Raw genomic sequence first — 15,527 nt, 5'->3', positions numbered from 1 at the left:
ACCCTGATGAAGAGCGAAGTTGAAGAACTCACATACCAGCTTCCAGGACTCACTAGAATACAAGCTACAGTGAGAAAATGCAGTACCAGCATAAGGACAAAGAGACCAATAGAACACAGAGAGTCCAAAAGTGGACCACACACTATCATCTGGTTTATGTCCAAGGCACCAACTCAGGGAGAATGCAGCGACGTTTTAAATAAAGTATACTGGAACAAGTGACTATCCACACAGGAAAAAGTAATCCTTGCCCCATATCTCACACTCTACACAAACATTAACTCAACCTAGATTACACACTTAAGTGTGAAAACAGTCTATAAAACTTCCAGAAGAAAATACAGAAGAGTGTCTTCACGACCTAGAGATCAGCAAGTATTTCTCACCTAAGGACACAAAATAACAGCAACCAGAATATACTTCATCAAAATTAAAAGGTCTGTTCATCAAAAGACTCATAAGAGGGACGCCTGGGTGGCTCAGTTGGTTAAGCGGCTGCCTTCGGCTCGGGTCATGATCCCGGCGTCCTGGGATCGAGTCCCACATCGGGCTCCTTGCTTGGCGGGGAGCCTGCTTCTCCCTCTGCCTCTGCCTGCCACTCTGTCTGCCTGTGCTCACTCTCGCTTCTCTCTCTATGACAAATAAATAAAATCTTTAAAAAAAAAAAAAAGACTCATAAGAGTGAAAAGGCAAGCCATCGACTGGGAAGAGATCTTCTCAAGGCACACCTCTGACAAAGCAGTTATATCTAGAATGAATAAAGTACGCCAACCAAACCAGGAAGAAAAAGGGTAACACCCAATAATTTCAAAAATGGGCAAAAGACCTGAACAAGCACTTTAAAGAGGATGGTCAAATGTCCCACAGGCATGTGAAAAAATACTATTATATTAATTACTCGGGAAACACAGATGGAAACCATGGTGTGCCGCTACGCCCCCAGGACCACTCTGTTGGGGAGGGTGTGGAGCCATGCATCTCTGTCACCTGCTGCTGATGGGACTGTGAAACAGTCACACACCTCCGAAAGGTTACATGTGTGCTCACCCTGTGGCCCAGCAACCCCACACCAAAGTCTACACCCCAAGGAAACAGGTGTACGTTTCCGCAAAAAGACACAGCAGCTTCATCCGTAATAGCCAAAAGCTGGAAACAATTCACAGGCCCATCAACGGAGACTGGAAACATACACTGTGTTCTATGTATGCAACACAATCCCACGCCACTAAGTAGACAGGTAAATTAATCGATCCAAAGCACAGAGGACCATAGAGGAATGTCGCAGACAGTAAGTTGAACAAACAACTCCATTTACATAATGTTGGGAAACGAGCAAAGTTCATCAGCATGGAGAGTGGGGGGCGGTTACTTCTGGGGGGGGGGGCAGACTGGGTAGGAGTCCCCCAGAGGTGGGCGGCAGTGTACATCCTGTGTACACACGGAAAAGTCACCCAGCAATAAACATATCACTGTGCACTTTACTGTACATTCCAATTTTTCAAATTAATATATAACGTATTATTTGCCCCAGGGGTACAGGTCTGGAAATTATCAGGCTTGTTACCTTCCAGTTTTTAAAAAAATGACTGGCTTACTTGCAAAAACCAAATGCCTTAAGATATGGACAGAGAGGCCTTCTGGTTTTTTTATCTTCCTTGGCTTCCAGAACCCCCGCAGTAAACTCATACAGCTCCGATGGGATCTCAGCACCCGCCCGCTCCAGGTAGCGCAGGACGCCGACCGCGTGGCACGCGCTCCTCTCCGTCAGCAGCAAGACAGATTTGGTCTTCTTATCCGCCTGTTCTGCAGGAGAACCCTTAAAATCGGAGGGTGAAGGAAGGCAACAGGTCATCCACCCCAGTCTAAATGACAAAAGTTTGTGGATTCTGAATTCGTCATTGTGCAGAAAATACCGGCAGAATATTTTAGTATATGTGCTGCCGAAGCGAGCACAATACCGGCAGAATATTTAAAGATCATGAAAGTTCATAAAACCTGCTCGGCGGAACTCTGAAAATGATCCGATATGCAGTACAGGCGTCCACCAAAAATTTTGGGGGAGGAAGGAAAGCTGAAGTGAATCACACACGTGGCGTCGGTGATGGCCAAGAGCGGTATGCAGTCATCCGTCAAGGCTGGAAAGAAGGGTCCGAGAGTCACAAAGGAGGCTGCGGCCTTCCCGCACTTACTACAGAGCAATTCCATGAACTGGACTTCAACACCGTTCTCTACTGCATCTCACTTTTTAGATGCCAACAAACTTCTTCCTCATTTTTTTTTTCCCCAAAACACCACAGCCCAGTGATGAGGTTCCAGAGAAGAGTGGCCTCCCTAATTTTAGCTTGGAAAATGCTTCTTTCTATGACAAATCTAGGCTGTCCATCAATCTTTCACTTCTTTTATACATTCTGACTTTTCGATCTCTAACATTGCATCTGTGACAGATTTCATCACAGGCACACACACGTTCATGTTCCGGCTGGAACCCCGGGGTGAAGGCCTACACTCACGGCTGCTACACTCAGAGGTCCGCAGGGCCCTGCCTTTGCCTCAACACCAAAATCTTGGCAGAGCTTAACCTTCATTTTGAAATTAACATTTCTAATAAATTCTCAGTAAATCTGGGAAATGAGAAATTTGGACATGAGCTATAACAAACAAATGGAAGACATGATTCCTATTAGCTCAGCCTTCTCTAAATGGAAGTAGAAATTAAAATACTTACCTAAGACAATGTGAGAGCCAGAACTTAACTTCTTCTTCCACTGTTCTAAAACACTTTTTAAATTAAAAACCACTTCTTTATGCATTTTCAAGCAAAATATTGAACTGCTTTCTATTACCTAAAGATGAAACCAAATAGGCCAGCTCAGAGTCAGGAACATAAGCTTGAAATTAATTGTTCCATCAACAATTATCAGTATAAGACATTTAAAATTATCTGTGATGGTATTACCTCATTGATCTACAACTTTTAAGAACAAGATGATTGTAAACGGAAACAAATATATTTCTAAAATTCTATAGTTTGTTTCTAAACACTTGCTCAAATGAAGCCAACGTTTTGCTACAACCATTTTCCTTCCTTTTCAAAAACGCGTGCACCCACACATGTGTATGCATACGCATGTACACACACACCCAACTTATGTGCCAGCATGCCCCAGGCAGTCCTGATACCTCCACTTCATCATCGCTGAAAGGTGGCTATACTACTGATTTATATATTTTTAATTTTTTAATAGAACCTTTTTTTCAAAATATTTATTTGAGATAGCGCGCACATGTGTTGGCGGTGGGGGGAGAGGGGCAGAGGGACAGAGAGAATCTCACGCAGACTCCCCGGGAGCATGGAGACTGATGCGGGGCTCGATCTCAGGACTCTGAGGTCAAGACCTGAGCCAAAACCAAGTTAGGCTGGAAGCCTAACTGACTGCACCACCCAGGAGGCCCTGCTTCTTACATTTTAATTTGTATTTAGCTTCATTTCTACATTTTACTATCCATGCAGATTTAGATTATTTAAACAAATCTGTCATCAGCTTAGTGGCTTTTCTGGCCACACAATCTATCTCTTGGTGTTACTGTCTCTATGTTTTGAAACAGAGGATACAGAAGTCGCTGGCATTTCTTTATGAATGGGACTAATTCAGTGACAAAACACAAGGTACTGGCCTCCTTGGGGAACACCTGCTCGGCTCTCCCCCGAGGACAGGCCTCCCGCTGTCCTGTCTCATTGCTACGCATACTCCACAGCCCCGTCTCTTCTGACTGACGATCAACTGCTAACGTCTTACCCCCTGTCAAATACTTAACTACCGGTAATTCTCTGATGATTTCGAGATTCCATCACAGTTTAAACAAACAGTAAGGGCACTGTATGGGCTCACCTTACACACGGTTTCTGTTTCAGCTACAGAACCAGTGAAGATCAAGGTCTTTTGTGCTTGACTTGGAATGAAATCTAGAGTCTGGAGTAAAGTAGAGGTTTTTTCACATTCTAGGCAAAGGTGCACTACCTGGTGATGAAATATAGCAACAACGTGGTTTTAAAAAACACATTCGAGGTGCACCAGTTTCACTTTTCATCGGTAAGTGAGATCTTAACGGGAAAGTGTACAGAAAATCAATATGGATTATTGTGCATGAGATTAAAGCTGTACTATTTTAGGAGGTGGCCACGAAACCAAGGCTCCTGGCTTTGTGTTCATCAGCCCCCACCTCCCATTCACCCACGAGCCTGTACCTGCTGGACGCTGCCGTAGAGAGCAGCCTCTTCCAGGGCCGTGACCACGATGTAGGGGTCGTTCATGAACTCCTTGACCAACAGCTCTATGTGTCCGCTCCAGTGAACGCCCACGGCAACAATCTGATGTGGTGCAGATTCCCTTTCTTCAATGTCAATATTTTTTTTAAAGTTATCCAGTATAGCAAACATCTAAAAAAATTAGTAGAATTAATTCCACTTTCATTTCAGAAGCGGATAATCACTGGTTGACAGAACATGACCGGTAAAGAACTGTACACTTTCTGTTGTCAGAGTGCGGGAAGGCCTTTCCAAACAAAAGAGAAAAACTAGAAGGAGAGAATGTTAAATATAAACATAATAAAACACAAACAATATCTGGGTGAATGTGTAACATATATAACAAAGCATTAACATCCTTATATTAAAAAGGTCTACAAACAGGCTACAAAAAGATGATCCTGCCAACAGAAAATAAGCAAAGAAAATAAACACGCCGCCCAGAGAAGAACTGTACCAGTGACCAGTACGGACACTCGGCTTGACAAGTAATCAAGGAAATACAGGACGCTCACGCGAGATGCCACGTTTAACACGCCAACTGAAAACGAGAGCTGGCCTAAGGCTCTCCCCCTGCCCGGGGCGTGGGGCGTGGCAGCACGCTGTCCACGGGGGTCTCTGCTTTCAGAAAGGCAACTGCACGGTGCGGTATACTGGATATTAGCTTTGCAAATCAGAACTGAGGCTTTAGAGACATTCCCAAACCCTGCAGAGGCCCACACGGTCGGTAAGCGACAAAGCCTGGACTTGAACGTGGGGACGTCACTGCTGCCACATGAAATGCTTGTGGTCATCCTGTTACACTGCGCCCAAGAAACGCCTTCCTGTAAGAGTTCATAGTCTGTGATCCATTAATCCCCTCCTAGAAATAGACCCTAAGGGAAATGTGCAAAAAAGACCTATATTCTTTAGAGACATACACACAAACGATGCTAAATGTCCAAAAATCGGACCATTTAAAAAAGTTATGTTATGCCCACAGGATTCCATACTGGCCTGTGGCCAGCGAAGAATCACACCGCAGGACACCGCTCTGACACCACTTACTGAAAATGCAAGTTATGAGCTAGCCATAAAGTAAGGCCTGATGTTGTCAGTTCTGCGGATCAACTGGAATTAGAAAAGGGATTTAGAATTATAAATTACAACAGGTATTACAAACAGGGATTACTCCAAAACAGAAACAATGATTACCTCCAAGGGTAACACAATGGATGCTGGGGCTTTTCAAGTATTTTTCTCTATACCCCAAATTTTCTAGAATAAAACTTACTGCTTCCATAATCATAAAAATATCAGTACTTTAGAAAACCTCACCAGAAAATTTTTGCTCTTCAAAGAGAACTTTAAAATTTGGGAAGGAGGAGGGATGCTGGGTGGCTCAGTCGTTAAGCACCTGCCTTTGGCTCAGGTCATGATCCAGGAGTCGTGGGACTGAGCCCATCAGGTGCCCTGGTCAGGGAGGAGCCTGCTTCTCCCTCTCCTTCCCACTCACTCATGCTCTCACTATCTCTGTCACTCTCTCTCAAATAAATAAACAAAATCTTTAAAAAAAAAATTGGGGAAGGAAATTTCAGACAAACTCTCTTCAAAATTATAAAAGTTAAATGGAAAATCTTCCCAGATTAACTGGCTCCCCCCCACCACCACCAATAAACACATCCTCTCCTGATTCCTAAAAGCAGTTAAGTCCTCAGTCACTTATACACTTATTTCTGAGTGATAATGACTTTGGATGGAGGCCACACTTACCTCCTCACTAGCTTCAGAGAACAGCACCTCTACCTCATCCAAGATGAGATGACAGAGTCTAAGAAATAACAAGCTCTGGTATCTGAGAAGTCTCAGGAGGCTGTGGGGTGTTGTAACGATGACCTCACCTACGTGTGGAAAGAGAAGATGATGAACATTCAGGTTTTCCACAGGTTTTCCCTCACACTTCCTTTGCTAAGATGCCACATACTTCTAGACCTGAGGTCTAATGGGGCACAAAATGGTTTTTCTAGCTGGGGGGAGGGGTGCAGCCTGCCCGTCCAGGCCAACACCTGTCCTTATCTAACACCTGGGCTCCCACGGGTGTTTGTGCTCCTGAAAGGCAGGGGCGGGGGCTCGGTCGACATCTAATGAACAGGAGGTATTCGATAAATAGTGGGTAAAGGAGATCATGGCATTTTCTCAGTGGAACGGCTGTGAGCCAAGGTCCAACCTTCATCCTTCTGTGCCCGCCTGTGGGACAGTGAGGTCCCACCTGTAGCAGGACAGGTAACACCATCGCACAAGCCCGTGTCCCGGTCAGCAGCGGCGCCCGCCTGGCAGGCCTCCACTGCCCGCTGCAAGGGAAAACCAAACAGCTTGGAAAGGATGCTTACACCCCCTTGGAAGCTTCATGTTTTTGGCTTCATCTTTGTGGAGTCCGATTGTTAACAACATGGGATGAAGAGGCCTGGAGGACGTGCTATAGTCTTCCAGTAATTCAAAAATAAACTGAGCCTTTTTCCACCCAGGGCACACGATGACTGCCAGAGGCTGCAAAGACAAATTCACATAATTTGGGGCAAAAGTTAGGGATTGAGCCTAGTGTATGCTGAAGCATGCAGACCATCTCCTGGCACGGGGGGAGCACTACCTAACTCGTTTGCTATCATCATTATCCTGGAGGTCAGAAAGGATATAATTTGATTAGAATGGATTTAGACACACGGACTCAGATTCCTCTAGAGCTTACACCAATTAATATACACGAATATTAATTCACTGTGTCTTTAAAAGACTCTCACAGGGTAGGACCTATTATCACCTCACGACGTCACAGATGCGGGGTGTGAGGCACAGAGAGGTAAAGTTAGTTGCCCAAGGCCGCACAGCTAATAGCTGGGAGCAACAGGATCTGAACCAGGCGGTCTGGCTCCAGGGCTCCTGCTCCCAGGGACCAGGCGAACTAACGGCCTCCTAAAAGGGGCTTTAGGAAAGGGCATCACTTCCTTAGGGGGTATCTGAGGGCAGACCGCACACCGTTATCTCCCGAGGGCGCACAGCCTGCCACACACCCTCCCGGACACATGCCCTCGATGGGCTGCAGACCAGAACAGGTCTCCCCTCTCCTGCATGCAGATCCAGGTGGGCACCAGCTTCTGGGCACCCGGCCTAACAGCAGGCGGACCACAGAGATGTGGCGAAAGCAGAGGACACGAGAGGTAAGACCTGGACATCCTTTCTGGCCCAGCCCGGTTCTATCGCAACACAAGCAGCGGCTGGTCCACAGGGGTCAGCTGCTCACTGAGGGACACAGATGGGAGGTCAGTACACAATAACCCAGCCGACCCAGATTTCCAAAGGGCAAGCATTAAAACCGCATGGCAGGAGGAGGAAAAGGAGCATCTCTCCTACACGCAACGCTGTCTTTTCTTCCTACGATCTGTCACCTGACGAAGATGGAGCTGTCCGGGGGCACCTGGGCGGCTCAGTGGGTTAAAGCCTCTGCCTTCGGCTCAGGTCATGATCCCAGGGTCCTGGGATCGAGCCCCGCATTGGACTCTCTGTTCAGCAGGGAGCCTGCTTCCTCCTCTCTCTTTCTGCATGCCTCTCTGCCTACTTGTGATCTCTGTCTGTCAAATAAAATAAATAAAAATCTTTAAAAAAAAAAAAAAAAAAAGATGGAGCTGTCTGCACCGTGTCCTCTGACACACGTCTGAGACAGAACTCTCCTGCACGTGGTTCGCCTGACAGCCCAGACCCCGCAGAGCAGGACTCGCTACCCACCATCACCTGACCCCACATCCCACTGCTCTCCTTTCCAGCACCCTTCACGACTCCCTGCAGACTCCCGCACACGGAAAGAATAAAGTAGGGTCGACAACAGTGTGGGCTGCTGTGAAATAATTAAAAGAATGGGGGACACAACAGAAAACTCTAAATTCTAATCCCACCTTGTCTCACCTGTCAGATGAAGCTAATTTTCTCACCTATGAAACAATGAAAACCGTACACGGCCTGACCATCTCCCAGGGTGACTGTCACAGAGGATTTATATCAGTAGAAGAAGTTTATAAGCTACATATTCATCCCAAATGCCAGAAACCTCTAGGCTCAGCCGATGGCCACAAAGGGGGCTCAGGGGAAGAATCAGTGTCAGAGAATCAACGAGTCTGGTAAGTTCCTGTCTTGCCATGGAAACCAAATGTGTAATGGAACCCAAACTTCACCAAAGGTTCAGCGTAAAATTTAAAGATAAATATTTAGGCCACACTGTTGTGGAAACAAGACAGTCTTCAACTTACTCCGTTTCTGCTTGGCAAAGACTTGTAGCAGCCTCCCATCTGCAGAATTGTAAGCACTGGCGGGAGGTAGAGCAGGGGACTGTTTCCACAGTGAGAGATGACCACCACGTCACAGCCCCGGGCTATGGGTGGCCAAGAGTAGGATTCTGTGTGGCTGGGTCCCGGGAACCTGTTTCTCTGAAGAGCCTGCAAAACAGCCCCCCCAAAAGCACGAATGAAGCACAGGAGACTAACACAAGCTCCAACTCTTTGCTCACCTCCCCTCCCACCCCAACAGCCACTACACACGGCTTATTCTGGTATTTTCTAAGACCTCACTTGACAAGTCCCTGTGTCTCTTCTCAGCACCAAACTCCTGCCCTAAGACGCTTGCTTTTCTAGGCTCCAAATTAAAACCAGGTGCCTAGAGCTCACCAGAGCAAGGACGTGGCTCCTCCCAATAATCTGTGAGTACATCAGGCTTTACTTACAAAGCTGGGTTTTTTTAAACATGCCTTTATTGGGGCGCTTGGCTGGCTCAGTTAGAGGAGCCTTCAACTCTTCATCTCGGGGTCGTAAGTTTGAGCCCCACACTGGGTGTAGAGATTGCTTAAACAAACTTTAAGAAGAAAAAGGTGCCTTTATTTTTCTACGTAATGGTCACTAAAACCTCCCAAGTGTGGCAACAGAAAGAGTTCTCCAGCCACATGTGACCCTACGTTCCAAGAGGCTGAACTCATGAGCACAATTTGTGCATGACATCCTTGTCCCCCAGCCCTGAGCCCCAGGAGCAGTGCAGACCACCGACTGGGTATCCCTCATGCAGCCGTCACTCTGTGGCCTCCCGGCACTGTCCCTGCTGTCTGCAAGACCGGTCATCCTTCCTGGCTGACAGTCTTGCTCTGGTGGGGAACATACTTCCGGAGCGTCCTTCTTGAGAGGCTCTTGAGTGTCTGAAAACGTTTTCATTGCTAGTTTCCGGTGGACATCAAGATTGTGAAGAACTTTTCGCCAGAAAGTCGGAATTGGCGCCCCTCTGGTGTTACCGAAGGCAAGCCTGACGCCATTCGTGCCTTGGGAAGCGCCCCCGATTGGAGTGATCCTGCCCCCTCTCTGTGCTGGGCTGTGGGAAGGGAACTCTCCTAATTTGTTCAGTCCTTCCATGAGGACTGGAAACCACTTGTGTGTTGCTCTTATAATTTTCTGCCTACTTCCTCTGCTCTTCTAAAAAATTGGGGCACCTGGGCGGCTCAGTGGGTTAAAGCCTCTGCCTTCAGCTCAGGTCATGATCTCAGGGTCCTGGGATCAAGCCCCGCATCGGGCTCTCTGCTCAGCAGGGAGCCTGCTTCCCCCTCTCTCTCCGCCTGCCTGTCTGCCTACTTGTGATCTCTGTCAAATAAATAAAATGTTTAAAAAAAAAAAATCCCCACTTCAGGGAATGGACCTTGAAATGACCCTCAAATTGTTTCCATTTCCACCTCGTCTGTTTGCTCTACTTTCTGATAGTTTCCATTTTCTCCCTCCAATCTGCTGGTTGGTTTCTAGCTCAACAGCATTCTGAAATTCCAAGAACCATTTTTATCCTCTGGGCCTTTTTGTAACACCCAGTTACTGTTTGTAAGTACTGTTAATACTTATCTCTGAAGGTATTTATTTTGTAGCATTATCTTTTTTTAAAAAAGATTTGTCAGAGAGAGAGCACAGGCAGGGGGGCAGCAGGCAGAACAGGCAGAGAGAGAAGCAGGCTCCCCGCTGAGCAAGGAGCACTATGTGGGACTAGATCCCAGGACGGGGATCATGACCTGAGCTGAAGGCAGCAGCTTAATCAACTGAGCCACCCAGGTGTCTTGCGTTATCTTCTTTCTACTGCTTACACTGTTTGTTTCCTTCAGAGTTTTATTTTGGTCTTTTTTTTTTTTTTAATGCTTTTATTTTCTTTTTAGGTGGGAGCTTTTATCAAATGTCTAAGGATCCCTGACATCTGTTTGCAGGGAGGAGGCCCACTAAAAGCGGGCTGGAAGAAGTGTGGCCAGCGCAGAGCTCGGCACTATCAGTACCACAGCCCTAGAGGAAGCCAGGGCAGCTGAGCAGGTGTCTTCACTAGAAGAATTCATCCGAAGGACATTTCTAGGGTCATTCACTTCCTTCAGAAAGATCATCCTTCCCGAGAGGCTGACTGTGGATGCTCAGGAAGAGGGAAGAGGGAAGGTCAGAGCCCCCTACTTCTCCTTCCTCTACTAGTCAACCACACTCTGCTGCCTGTTTTCCATCTTCCGAAAGCCTGCGGAAATTTCTAGGCCATTAAAGACTTCGCTTTCATTCAATTCATCCTCGTGGATTTAGCTTGTCCTTTTTTTTTTTTTTTTTCTGAATCAAGGAGGAAATAGATAAGCATGCATGATCAAATTACTAACTGAAATGGCAGGTCTCAAAAGCAGTTTTTTTCTTTTTTAAAGATTTTATTTATTTATTTGACAGACAGAGATCACAAGTAGGCAGAGAAGCAGGCAGAGAGAGAGGGAGAAGCAGGCTCCCCGCTGAGCAGAGAGCCCGAAGTGGGGCTTGATCCCAGGACCCTGGGATCATGACCTGAGCCAAAGGCAGAGGCTTTAACCCACTGAGCCACCCAGGCGCCCCTCGAAAGTAGTTTTGAGAAGAACACTTGGAAATATAGCATAACTGCCCTGGTAAGTTGTTGCTCCTTATAAGCCTCTTTCCAGAGACACATCTGAAAACTTATCTCAGAAAAGCATGAAGAGGGGCACCTGGGTGGCTCAGTGGGTTAAGCCTCTGCCTTCAGCTCAGGTCATGATCTCAGGGTCCTGGGATCGAACCCCACATCGGGCTCTCTGCTCAGCAGGGAGCATGCTTTGCCCCCCTACCCCACCAACTGTCTGCCTCTCTGCCTACTTCTGATCTCTGTCAAATAAATAAAATCTTTTAAAAAAGAAAAGCATGAGGAGTTATAGAGTGGTTTTGCCAAAGAAATATTATTCACCTATAGGAAGTTAACCTGAAGAACACATGAGAACTTATTAACAAAAGCTTAACAGAGGATTTCAAAGGCTAAGAAATGACTCAAGTGCAGCCTTGGAAGGGTTTCCTAAAAATCCTCCTGTGTTACAACAGGTGAGCATTCCTCCAGGAGCCCGCCTTCAGGAGCACTTTTACCTTTCTCAGGTCTGCCGAAAGTGGCGCCGTGTCCACGGTCAAGCAAGGCTCGATCTTGTTCCGGAGCACGGCCAAGGGCTGCTGGGAGCCGGACCGCAGCCTCTGCAGCTGAGACAGCACGCCTGCCTGTCAGACGCCCGCTGGCAGATGCCCCGCCCCGCCCACTGGCAGAGCCCTGTCCCTGTCACACACAGCACCCCCCCAACCCTGCCAGCACAGGAAGTGAACCACTTTGGGAAAAGGAAGGACGGCTGAGGTATATATGCTCATCAAACCCCACCCAAACTACCAAAATGAAAGGAAGAGCACCTACTAACCCCCCACCCCCGGCCAAATAATAACAATGTCTCTAAGACAATAATTCACTGGAGAATCTCTTCAGGGAGAGACACTACCTAAGGGGGTTTCTCTTCTCATCTCAAATCCAGACGAGGAAGGAGAGAGACTGAAAGAGTAAAGAGTTGTCGTGGATTTTTAATTTTTTCTGTAGGATTGTCATACCTGCTGCAGATCAGAGATCCCATCAGCTCTCAAAGGATCAGGATTTAAAAACTGCAACAATCTATAAAGTAGTGAAAAGGGCAATGTGAAGGAAAAAGGAGTGTTAGTATTTCTTCAGCTGAGTTATAATCTTAATTCTTCCTTGACAGAGATAAAATGAAACATACGGCTGGGCCTTAAGCTGTGCACACCCACTTATGTGCAGATTACCGTAGAGTACTAAAAATGTACTTTCTCTTGTGATTTTCTTGGTAACATTTTCTTTTCTCCAGCATACTTCATTTTAAGACGACAATATGTAATAAGCAAAACATACAAACACATGTTAACTGACTACGTTACTGGAAAGGCTTCTGGTCAACAGTAGGTTATTAGGGTAGCTAAGTTTGGGGCGGGGGTCACAAGTTATACGCAGACTTTTAACTGTGTGGGAGGTCAGCACTCCAAATGTCCATGTTGTTCAAGGATCAACCATATATCCCAAGGCATAGCTATGAAATTACTGCTCGTCTCCTTTTGTCCTGTTTTTTGTACGGCAAAGGCCACAGAGGTCAGGTCAGTACGGTGCTTGCCCCTGAACCCTGGCCCCCGGGCCGTGGACACAGCACTGCCAATCCCAGGAACACCTGTTCTGAACATGAAGAAAGACTGCGTGATCACCAGGTGATCTCACGTTGCTGAGAAACCCACCGCTTTCTCCCTTCTGTGCCATAATCCTGAACCACGGGCAGAGTAACTGCTGCAGTTGAATCAATGGGTCCTAAGTAAACGGCATTTCACCCAAGAGGAGAGAAAAATACTACCTTTTAATAGAAAAGTAAAAGGCAAGAGAGTATCTCAGGGTGACTTTTCAAGTTATAATTTAATGTAATGAAAATAAGAAATGAGCTGCATGGATAACGCAAGGTCTCTCGTTCCAGGGAAAACCATCACATGCAGCCCCACGGCCTCTGGGGAGTAGTGTGGAGGACTCCCTGGGAGGAAGGGGTCAACAGAGCTGCCCTGATAGCCACCCCCAGATCTGTGGGCTCCAGGGCCACCTCCACAGCCCCTGGCCCAGGCTCCAGGAGGCAGGGAGCCCAAATGGTGTTGCAGTCAACGCCCTCCCCGCAGTCATCCCAGGCTGATCAGTGGATACAGTGTGACCGACACAGCTCTCAACTGTCGCAGATCCCGGGCCACTGTGGTGACTTCGGAGCAGCCAGTTACTTGGGATATAGTGTTTTTAGGCTGGTATGGTAAGAAATCATAAACATGAGTATGAGAATGTTTCAGGGCTTAAACAAGTATGAAATAAAGTTACTACTCTACTGGTAACAACTTGTCAGTGAATATTTCTTTGTGAATCTGATGAGACGAAACAAAACAAACCCCCCCCCCAAAACAAAAAAACCACCACCCAGTTCCATACTGCAAGTAACTACGTAGTTTCTCCAGCCCGTGGAAGACCCCATTAGCATAAGAGAACTGGGAAGGTAGCAGACGCAAACCCACAGAAGATCAACAGCCCCAGAGACCAACTGTATCTAAATTGCTTCATAAAACTTTATCAAGAGAATAAGGATCAGCACGGGAAGGCAGAAAATGACTATGTACAGGGTGCCTGGGTTGCTCAGTGGGTTGGGGCCGCTGCCTTCAGCTCGGGTCGTGATCTCGGGGTCCTGGGATGGAGTCCCACATCGGGCTCTCTGCTCAGTGGGGAAACTGCTTCCCTCTCTCTCTCTCTGCCTGCCTCTCTGTCTACTTGTGATCTCTCTCAAATAAATAAATAAAAATCTTTTTAAAAAAATGACTATGTACAGTGGAACGAAGATTTTACAAGAAAAATCTACCCTAGTGAACAGGAAAAATAATTTCAAAGCCTACAGCAGACACTGTTGGTGTATTTTCCACATGGGAATGCAAGTTTGAAATAAATAATAAAATCATATGTAAATTCTTCCTGCTTATAATTTTATTACAATTATTTCAATAAAATATTTAGAACAAGGAAAAAAATTCATACTTCACACAGCCATTCTTCTCATTGTGTTCTTTCTTCTCGGCCAACCTAAGTGGTTTCTCATTTGGCTTCTGATATAAAGCACTAGGAACCAAAAAACATTCATTAGAATCTCTGAGCCCTTGGGGTGCCTGGGTGGCTCAGTGGGTTAAAGCCTCTGCCTTCAGCTCAGGTCATGATCTCAGGGTCCTGGGATCGAGCCCCGCATTGGGCTCTCTGCTCAGCAGAGAGCCTGCTTCTTCCTGCCTCTCTGCCTACTTGTGATCTCTGTCAAATAAATAAATAAAATCTTAAAAAAAAAATTTCTAAGCCCATTTGCACCAATCCTGAAAATGCCTTTATTTTCTGGGAGAAAACTCCCAGTAAGTAGCACAAATGAGTGAGTCCCTCTTCATAAGTAGATCTATTTCTGTGAGAACGGACACTGCCCTCTAAGGGTAAAAACCACACTGAGGGCGCCGGTGATCACCAAAACGGCATAAGGCCTCCACAGCCTGTCTCACGTCTGACCTCAGCTGGAAACTCTATGTAAAGTGCAGAACCAAAGGGGAGAGAAACCGCCAGCATCGTGGAGAATTCCCTGGAATTTTATACTCCTTTGCCTCCTGGTGTTGGCCTGAGGCCAGCCCCAGACACAGAACCACTCAGCGGCTGCTGACACGAAGCACTGAGAGAAACCCTCTATTTCAGGCCAGAGAAGCAGGAAGGGGTGGCCAGGCCAAACAGCTATACCGACTGACTTCTCTTTTCCCTTTTCCTCTCCTGGCCCTGCCCCGAGGCCAGCTCAGTCATGCTGCTGCAGTGATGACAGGGGGCTGTCACCCCAAACTCCTCTAAAGGATCTGGGAAATGGGCCCCAGGGTCCATAGACACGGGGGAACCTCCATCTCTTTCCTTTCTCGTTTACAATGCTGTTTTGCTCCACAAGCAGCCCCAAGCATACAGAACTGTGTAGCCATTTCTCCATGAAAAACCACCATCTACTTGGACAGAGGGAGCATCCAGAAAATGGTCAATGTGAAGAATATCCCAGAAAAAAAAAAAAAAAAAGAGAGCGTGCTGGAGAGAGGGGGCTCCCCATCCCTGTCTATGAAGTCCCAGGCTTGCCTCATGCCTGAGCACATTCAGAACAGACCCCAAGCAAAACTGAGGTCACCACCCAAACGGAGCCAGAACCTGGCACCTGAATGGGGTCCCTGACTTACCACTAAAATAAACAGAAACACCACGGCCAGCATTGTCCAGAGGATTTGAATAGAAACCAGGGTCTCACACCGTAATATTCAAAATA

At 46.8% G+C, this 15,527-nt stretch overlaps 1 protein-coding gene across 8 annotated transcripts in view; it reads right to left on the bottom strand.

Annotated features, from left to right (window-relative positions):
- Positions 1–15,527, bottom strand: part of TDRD12 (tudor domain containing 12) — a 66,921-nt gene that overhangs the window by 21,147 nt on the left and 30,247 nt on the right. For 7 of the 8 annotated variants that reach the window (XR_007123867.1, XM_047711098.1, XM_047711100.1 and 4 more), the window contains 11 exons: positions 14,240–14,320; positions 12,235–12,295; positions 11,734–11,841; positions 8,584–8,769; positions 6,676–6,832; positions 6,059–6,186; positions 4,247–4,438; positions 3,891–4,019; positions 2,726–2,843; positions 1,996–2,135; positions 1,596–1,816 (listed from right to left, as the gene is read on the bottom strand). Coding sequence is in view for 7 of the 8 variants with exons in the window: in XM_047711098.1 (XP_047567054.1) it covers positions 1,596–1,816; positions 1,996–2,135; positions 2,726–2,843; positions 3,891–4,019; positions 4,247–4,438; positions 6,059–6,186; positions 6,676–6,832; positions 8,584–8,769; positions 11,734–11,841; positions 12,235–12,295; positions 14,240–14,320 (1,521 nt within the window). In the remaining variant the exon portion in view is untranslated. Of the gene's footprint in view, positions 1–1,595; positions 1,817–1,995; positions 2,136–2,725; positions 2,844–3,890; positions 4,020–4,246; positions 4,439–6,058; positions 6,187–6,675; positions 6,833–8,583; positions 8,770–11,733; positions 11,842–12,234; positions 12,296–14,239; positions 14,321–15,527 lie in introns of those variants that run through there. The other variant, XM_047711102.1, reaches the window with a different exon arrangement.

Source organism: Lutra lutra, chromosome 17 (genome assembly GCF_902655055.1).
Source record: "Lutra lutra chromosome 17, mLutLut1.2, whole genome shotgun sequence".
In the NCBI taxonomy this organism is placed as follows: domain Eukaryota; kingdom Metazoa; phylum Chordata; class Mammalia; order Carnivora; family Mustelidae; genus Lutra; species Lutra lutra.
Note: the sequence above shows the minus strand (reverse complement) of the source record. Positions and strands in the feature narration are given on the sequence as shown.